General features: G+C 39.6%; 1 protein-coding gene across 1 annotated transcript; it reads right to left on the bottom strand.

Moving 5' to 3' along the window:
- Positions 1-212: 212 nt before the first annotated feature.
- LOC116895330 (rho GTPase-activating protein 20-like) lies at positions 213-8,048 on the bottom strand. The gene is made up of 6 exons (XM_032896637.1): positions 8,022-8,048; positions 6,613-6,797; positions 5,247-5,396; positions 2,285-2,326; positions 1,572-1,666; positions 213-297 (listed from the first exon to the last, which is right to left on the bottom strand). Coding segments are annotated over exons 2-6 (438 nt in total). The 5' UTR covers positions 6,762-6,797; positions 8,022-8,048; the 3' UTR covers positions 213-295.
- Between the last annotated feature and the right edge of the window lie 744 nt (positions 8,049-8,792).

Genomic DNA, 8,792 nt, shown 5'->3' with positions numbered 1-8,792 from the left:
AGATGCTCAAGGGTCATTACCCAATGTTCTACAGAAGGTTTTGGATGGCTAGTAAGGGGAAAGCCACCAGTTAGCCTCTGTTGGGTGAAGGGAGCAGGCACTAGATGGTCTTGAAAGTGTAAAACTGGGTCAGGGGTCCTGTCACAGTCTGAGTCATGGCACCAAATTTGGGGATTCCAGAGTTGGCACAAAACACAACCAGACAGCAAATCCTTAATGCAAAGAATATTTTATTTATCCTGGAGGGAACAAATGGGAATCTTCCTCTGGATTGGGCAAAGACAGCAGCAGGTGTCTCTGTAGGTGTAATTTTTAAGGAGATAAAGGAGAAGTCTAGATTAGGATAAATTGATCAGTCTTTATCTTTGCCTTTCTGTGTGTCTGTCCCTAGCTCCCTCTATGCCTATCTGTCTGTGTGTGTCTACCTTCTCCTGTGTGTGTGTGTGTGTGTGTGTGTGTGTGTGTGTGTGTGTGTGTGTGTGTATGAGAGAGAGAGAGAGAGAGAGAGAGAGAGAGAGAGAGAGAGAGAGAGAATCTTAGTGCTAAGGATTATTTCTATAAATGTACTATATCCCAAGCAAATGCTCTTTACAAAAATGTCACCTGAGTCACCTGACACTGATTTCACATTACTAACTGTGGCCTAAGAATAAAAGAAGTATCAAAGAATTCAAGAGCAGAGGTGATATCTTGTGTAAAAACAATCTGTAAGTAGTCCAGTTCAGACATATGCTCAGAATGTGGTTAGAAGAGTTTCCTCTGGCCAAGGACAGGGATTAGTAGGTATAGAATCCTTCACCAAGACTGACGACTAAGGTTAGATCCCTGAACATATTTGGACAGAAATGTCAATCCAAAATGTCCTCTAATATCCACAGATACCTTGGCACAGGCATGTATACACACAGACACACACATAGACATACACACACATACACACAGACAGACAGGCATAAACACACACACACAGGAACACAGATACACACACACACACACACACACACGCACATGCACAGACACATACTCAAATGGTAGTTATATAAAAAGATATCCTTATATTTAAGAGGAGATGAGAATAAAGAGCTATCATCAAGCAGCTGACTTGTGTACAGTGCACAGAGAATCAGAGAGAAAGAAATAGCAGAAGAAAAATTAAAACTGAAAAATGTCACCAATTAGGTAAATATATATAATTAATAGTATATAGTATTCTCCCTGTCTCATACCTCCCTGTATATTTATAATTATACTTGAATAAAAAATAAGACATATTTAATTTGTAAATTAAATTTATAACAGTTTATAATAATTTAAATTTAATATGAACTACTTACTTTAAGTAAGTAGTTACTTGTCTTACTCTTCCTCCATTCTTCCTAGTCCTTTTTACATATATGCATGCATCACATATACCAGTAGTTTCTGAAATCTATCTCCCTCCTTTTCTCCTGCTTCTTCTTTCTTCTTTTGCCTCTCCCCCCTACTCTACCACCCTCCATTCCCCCATTCTCATACATCCTGTCGGCCTTGCTCCCCTAGTCAAGAACCCTAAGTGTCTTCTTTGGCCTTACAGGCGCATGCGCTGGTGCAGCGTCGGATGTCCTCTGTGACCATCTGCAGTGCAGCACTCTTACTCTCGCCATTCATCTTGGCCTCATTGATGTATCTGCTCAAAAGCAACACAAACACACAGAACAATGACAGGAAGCAATTAGTAGCTCACTGTCAAGTGAATCATTGCTAACACTTTCATCTCTCTTCTTGTGAATGGAAGTGTATAAACTCAGTGATGAAGTGTGGATTGAGAAGTATGCCAAGAATATTTCACCAAAAAAGACGTGGTTCGGAAGGCAGGGCATGGCTATGCGATGTGAGGTTAAGAAGCAAATCCCAACACCAGAAGTTTGCTCTTCATGGAAAGAACCAAAAGCCTTCCTAATTTCTAGGGCAGGAAGCATCACATGTTGTGAGTTTGCATGATAGAGTAACTCTGCTGGAAGGAATGGGATATATGTCAGTGGAGAACTGCTTACTCTAATGTGTAAACTGAAGAGAAAACAATGATCTTGTCAACCAGAACTCCTCAAATAATAGATAAAATATACGTTTTTAACTAGAGAACAGATAGCAGCAACCAGGCTTTACATCTAGCAAAGCCACAAGGGGGGAAGGGCTGCATCTGACAATTTTACTAAGAAATGGTGCACTTTTCTGGGGTCACTGGTGTGCAGAGACCGCCATTCCTTAATCACTAAGGAATTAATATATGAACATTAGAAAATACCTTTGGAGGAAAAACCACCACCATTTTTTCTGTTCCTTGGTGCTGTAATTTAAAAAGTGAGAAAAAATTAGAATGCAGGGAAATATTTATGCTAAGATGTTTAAGATAAACATAAAAGTATTATTATAAGCTGGTTTTTACCAATGAGGTACAGGTGTAATTTGTGTCTTCTACAAAATTGGGCTTTTATTGACCAATTCTTTAACTGGTGTCCTACTCTGATAGAAAGTTCACTACTGTGAAGGCCGATTGGGAGTTTAAAGACCGGACTGTAACTATGAAACAAGGGCCTTGTTGATGTCTGGGCAATCAACTGCCCTAGGCTTTAGTTTCCCGTGTATAAACGTGTAATTAAGGCTTACAGTGTCCAAACAGCTTGAGGCTGCGTTTATATGAAATCATGTCCCTGTTCACATTAAATCACATGTAAAGCAATTGACATTTGGAGAAATCACAGGCTAGTCTTAAAGGAGACCGATAAAGGAAAAAAAAAAAAAAAAAAGAATCCTGTGACTTATTTTCTTATGCAGACTACAGAATTTGTAATGTGTGACATTAGTTCTCATGAAACCAGGTTTTCATTTCCCAGAGTCTCCTAACGAACAATTCATTTAGCGCTAACTCCTAACAAGCCCTCTGCTTCTTCATGTGGCGTTTAGAACTGTAATTAAAAGGGCCAAATATTCACCATCATTTCTGACACTTAATGAAATTGCATGTAGCGTGAGTGTTTCCATCAAGCGACATCGGTCACATTCGCAGGGTCGTGTGAGCATCAGCATTATTTCATTGAAGAACGCGCTTTTCTTATCCAAACAGCAAACCCTCAGCTCATTCATTACTCATCCTGTTATCCTGGCTCATACACCAGGGGGCGTTTTCCTTTCCTTCTATTTTTTTTTTTCTTTTCTTTTCCATCTTTATTAACTTGAGTATTTCTTATTTACATTTCGATTGTTATTCCCCTTCCTGGTTTCTGGGCCAACAAACCCCTAACCCCTCCTTCTCCCCTTCTATATGGGTGTTCCCCTCCCCATCCTCCCCATTACTGCCCTCCCTGCAACAATCCTGTTCACTGGGGGTTCAGTCTTGGCAGGACCAAGGGCTTCCCCTTCCACTGGTGCTCTTACTAGGCTATTCATTGCTACCTATGAGGTCAGAGTCCAGGGTCAGTCCATGTATAGTCTTTGGGTAGTGGCTTAGTCCCTGGAAGCTCTGGTTGCTTGGCATTGTTGTTCATATGGGGTCTGGAGCCCCTTCAAGCTCTTCCAGTCCTTTTTTCAATATTTAAGATATTTCCACCTTTTAGAAAATTATGATCCATGCTTTTAACAACATTCATGAACAGATTTTTTTTTATCTCCATTTCGAGTCGGGTGCTACACCCAGGACTGAGGCTACAGTCACATGGAAACTCATTGTAACTTCCCATGGAATCATGGGCAGCTTCTTCCTCCAAGGAGTGGCAATTTACTGAGTCTACCATTAACTGCTCCCATACTTCCTACCGATATTGTGTTTGTAGCCAGCTACATTAGAAATGCTGGAAATCCCTATGGCCCTAACCTGCATATAGACCTGGATAGCACATTTAGTAACATGGAATTATAAAGCAGACATAGCTGAAACCTCAGAGGCATTTGGTGGTTTGCATGCCTAAAAATTCCTAGGACACATTTAACTGAATGCTAATTATATTCTAAATTGTGTAGGAATAATTTCAAATTTTACCTCCTTCATTAAAAAAGCTTCATAGAAATGCTCTCAAGAAAGATTTCATATATCCTTAATTAAAAATACTTCCTCTCCTATGCAGCCTGGGACAAGTGGCAATAATGGATTATCCACAATGAGTTAGCCAATGGGTTTTTAGAAAGTAGATTGAAATGCTGTGGAAATGGATGCCCTATGTCATTTACAGAGTCACAAACTATGCAAAGTTCACTAAACGCAGAGGTATCTTTGCTAGCTTGTTCAGCTCTGTGGTGATGCTGGAGGTTTGGGTGGATGAAGGAGGAGAGGAGGGTACCGCGTGCACACGAAGAACTCTTTATGTACATAACAAATATAAAAGCTGATGTGTGCTTGAAACACAGAGTTGGGTAGAGTTAGCGAGTCAGTTTGCATCCAAAAGATCCACTCAGGAGGTTCAGGGTGCCCAGGCAGAATCCCTTTCCTCAGTCCACCAAAGGATGCATGCAGAAAAACTCAACAAAGCCCAGCAAAGCCCAGCTCTGATCCTGTCTGATGACACCAGCTCTGATCCTGTCTGATGACACGAAACCCGATAAACTGCTACACAGGCATTCAAGAGTCTGAGCACTTGGGAATGTAATTATTTTCTTAATTCAATACTATTCTTTAGAAAAACCCATTTGGGAATAAACATAAATTTGTAAAACGAACTTAGACTTCCCAACATCACTGGAAAAGAAAGATTAAACTCATGTAGCTTTAGAGCTCCCATAAGAGCAGACCACTGTGAGATGAGGACCATGGAGTAAATCCATGCAGCCCACAACCTTTACAGCACCTTAGCAGCCCCCACCTTCCACACCTTGTACAACTGCTTTCAAACCCCGCTGATAAAAATATAAGGAATCTCTCCCAGCCTGCCCACTGTTGATCCATTTATACACATTAATATGCAAAAACCAGCATCCTGGGAGGTAGAGGGGAAACAAGTGTCAACACAGGCCAGGAAAACTCAACAGTTTATAAACAATCGCCTAAAAACAGATTCTTTAAAAAAATATAGGGGTTGGGGATTTAGCTCAGTGGTAGGACGCTTGCCTAGCAAGCGCAAGGCCCTGGGTTCGGTCCCCAGCTCTCCGAAAAAAAAGAAAAAAAAAAAAATATATATATATATATATATGTTCCTTGTGTGCTAAAGAGTGTGAAGCTGACCCTGGATTTCCACAGCCTGCAGCTTGTTAATGCGGATCCAAGCTTTAGGTCTTACCAGAAGGTGGCCACGAAATTTTCCATGGGCCAGCAAAGGAAGATGGACTTGGAGGCAGTCCTGTTATCTCCTCCCACAAGGTCTGCATAGTCACAAATCCAGAGGTAACTCAGTGGGATGATATATTTTATCTTAAACTTCTTCTTGTGTCTAGGAAGGGAATCAAACAGCTCTATTAGCTTGCTTTGCAATGTAGGTGGAACTGCTCACGGCAATACCACTCTTCCTCTGCAGAGCAGAGGGCCACCCATCCGTCTCTATCATCCAGGCACAGCTCATCTGAAGGTGGATGGCTCCCAACAAAGTTTGCAGCTAGGAAAGTTTGTCTCAGCTTCAAACTAAATATACTTCTCCCGTCACCAGAAAAAGCCAGAGATTGCCTGGTATTTTACAACATGAAAGTGTTTAAGATTACTGTACTGTGTATTTTTAAAAGGTGAAGTTTTTAGATGCCACATGTGTGAGGCTAGACTTTCCATGTCAGCAATTCTCCCCATTATTTCCTGAAGGTCTATGATGCCCTCCTTTATAAGCCAAACCAGGAAAGTTATATAAAAGCAAGAGACAGCTGTCCCATCCCATAACAATTCTGAGCAGCAGCCACATGCTAGGAAATATTTCATATATTCTAAGGTCATTGAATGCTGCATTCCTCAAATAACTGCACAAACTCATCTTCTCCAGACATACTTTGCAGTTGAGGCAACTCAGAAGGCAGTCAATAAACGAGAGCAATGGTCTGGACCGTGACCTAGGCTGCCCAACTGCCAGCCGCAGCTCATATGGCCAGGGCCCTGCGGTTCTCACCCACTTCTCACAGCGTCTGCTGACATGAATTCTGTGGAGTAAGTCTCCAATCTTTCTCTACTTCCTTTTCTTTCCTTGCCAGAACTGTTACCTTTTATACTGGATTTAGTCTTTATTTTGAGAGCAAATGGAGAAATTACATGACTTTATTACAAGTGGAGTGACATGCGGCCTTTACGTCTACGTAGCATACATTTATATTCAAATACATGCATCAAGAGGGTACCTGTCAGTCATATTTAGCGATATTTAATTTGGAGAAAAAATGTTTTTATATAGGTAATGAGTTCCTGAAACTTGGAATTTCCCTCAATCAGCCAGAAATGTGATGGAATTATTGGCATGTGCTAACATGCCTGGCGCTTTCTTTATTCTTGATCGTATTCTCCACAGGAGTGGACAGCAGTACAGACCTTTCACTAATTCTTATTTAAGAAGCAGGGACAAATTGCTTGCCAGAAAAAGAAAACAAAAAAAAAAACCCTTTATATTATTGTACAGTTATGGACTGGTGAAATGGTCACCTTTCCCAAGGAGAAAGGATTACATAAATACATACACATTATTAGACACAACCAAAAGATCATTCAACAAGAAGAGATGGCGCTTCTTTTTTCTCCAGCCTCTTTTGAATTCCACGGGGCCTTCGAGCAGCAAGCTTCCACGTACGCCATGAAATAGTGTCACTTTCTCACCATGGGTTTCCATGTGAGGAGAAAGCTTTTTCCTGGTACAGGCCAAACACTAACAGAACAGATAATCAGTAGATAATTTATGGAATACATTTTACATGATAAATGTAAAGGTTGACATGTAATTAAAACAGTCTCAATTGTTAAAGCCAATCTCCACTACTGTGTGTGTGTGTGTGTGTGTGTGTGTGTGTGTGTGTGTGTGTGTGTTGAATGGAGGTGAATAGAAATAAAATAAAATTAGATCAATGTATCAAAATACCATAATGAAACTCATTACTGAGAAGATCTTTCTGTCTATACAGTGTGTCTTTAAATGTCCAAACCCTAGCGATGGTGATATAGTAGATTTTGAAGTCTGAAAACTCATGTGTTTACTGATCTGTTAATATTTAAATTAAAAAATTAGGAAGATCTACTAAATTTCACATGAAGCCTGCCTTTGAATTATTACTGATTTAAATGGTCTGATACAGTGATACAGTGTTAAATAACAAAATAAGCTTTATATATCAAAAAATACTACAGTAAAATCCATCACTTTGTCTATTGTCTTAAGTAAGTTTAAAGGAAATAAAATCAAGATCGTGGAGGTTTTTTTTTTCTAATTTATATCTCTAAACTCAATATTTACATGAACAAAGGTTTACTCTGCCCAATCACAAGCCATAGCTTTCAAAGGAGACAGATAGAGGCAGTAGGTTTTATGAGTTAAGTTACGAATAACCAGTGAAACTAAAGGTAAAGGGAGACATCTGTACACATGTAAGACATTGGTAGGGTGATTGTGAAATAGTTCTAATTTGGTTTCAGGTTATTTGACAACACAGATAAGTAACCATTACAGAAAATTCAATTCTACACAGATTTTGAAAACAGATGTTATGAAAAATCAAGTAACATTTGAAACATCAAACTATTTCTGGAAACAGAAGAAATCCTAATATATTTCTTGAAATTTGATCTTTTGTCAACCAGAGTCTATTGTCACAATAGGGAAAACTACTAGATAGAAAAGAACATAAAACTGCTCTCATAACTCAGATGTTCCCCTAGATATTTATCTGACTTGTAGCCCTGAGCATGTCCCCCTAACAGAATAAAGGTTGCCTTCTTGAATTGAACAACACTGAATATTATAAACAGGAGTTACACTTCATGAGGCTAGTGGTGATGTTAAGAATTAGTTCATGTGCTCTGAAGGAAACAAATAAAAACACTTCCTTAAACCACCAGGTTCTCCTCAGGTTGAAAATGGGTGGTGAAAGGAGAATACCTTCACAGGGATCCTGGACCGGGTAGTCTTTCAAAGGACTTGAAACTCTACTTCTTCCTTGGCACTAAACATCAAAGACAACTACAGCAGTTGGCAGACCAACTGCTGAAGTGTGAGAGTTCTGCAGTAGCCATGGTGACAGACCAAAGTGATGTCATGGTTCTAAGCTTCATGTTGTAACTGAAAAAGCATCACATTTACTTCATTTCCATTGAATTTTAGCTTAATAAAAATTACGTTTGAGAAATTTTGAGATTCACAGTAGTCGAAGGAGTAGCACAGATTCTCTCAATGTTTATAGTGATTCAGATCAATAGTAAACATTATCTCCAAACTCTAGTGCAGTCTCGTAACCCAGTACAGATTATAGTGTGGTAATTCCTGTTGTGATGGCTAGAATGGTAAGTGATGTTTGATTAAATGATTTGACACCTGGTAAGAGCAGTTTTGATAATGTCACGTCAGAGTGAACTGTCACCTTTCAAATGGGAGCTTCTGAGAGAGCACCCGATGAGATGGGAAGTCAAGCAGAGTAGAAGAGACTAGTCTTTATCTCTGAAAAAGATAAAGCTTGACACAAGATCCAGAAGAAAAGAAGCCTTATTCAATTCAAAGGGGTCACATTCCTTTAATGTGCTACCATCCGTTAATATTGCCTCATTGGAGCCTAACCATTATCAATGAGTCCATGGAACCAAACCGTATCTGATTACAGGCCCAGAATGTTAATTCTGATACTAATAAGATAGGTTGTTCACACTACAGTGAAAA

This window comes from Rattus rattus, chromosome 3 (assembly GCF_011064425.1).
Source record: "Rattus rattus isolate New Zealand chromosome 3, Rrattus_CSIRO_v1, whole genome shotgun sequence".
Taxonomy (NCBI): Eukaryota; Metazoa; Chordata; class Mammalia; order Rodentia; family Muridae; genus Rattus; species Rattus rattus.
The sequence above is the reverse complement of the archived record's forward strand: the minus strand, read 5'-3'. Positions and strand labels throughout refer to the sequence as shown.

Coding starts and splice junctions, on each gene's coding strand:
- LOC116895330 (XM_032896637.1), bottom strand. CDS start 6,761: ATGGAAACCCATGGTGAGAAAGTGACACTATTTCATGGCGTACGTGGA. Junction 5,397..6,612: donor TTGGTTGTGTCTAATAATGT/GTATGTATTTAT, acceptor TTCCCTTCCTAG/ACACAAGAAGAAGTTTAAGA. Junction 2,327..5,246: donor AATTTCGTGGCCACCTTCTG/GTAAGACCTAAA, acceptor TTTAAATTACAG/CACCAAGGAACAGAAAAAAT.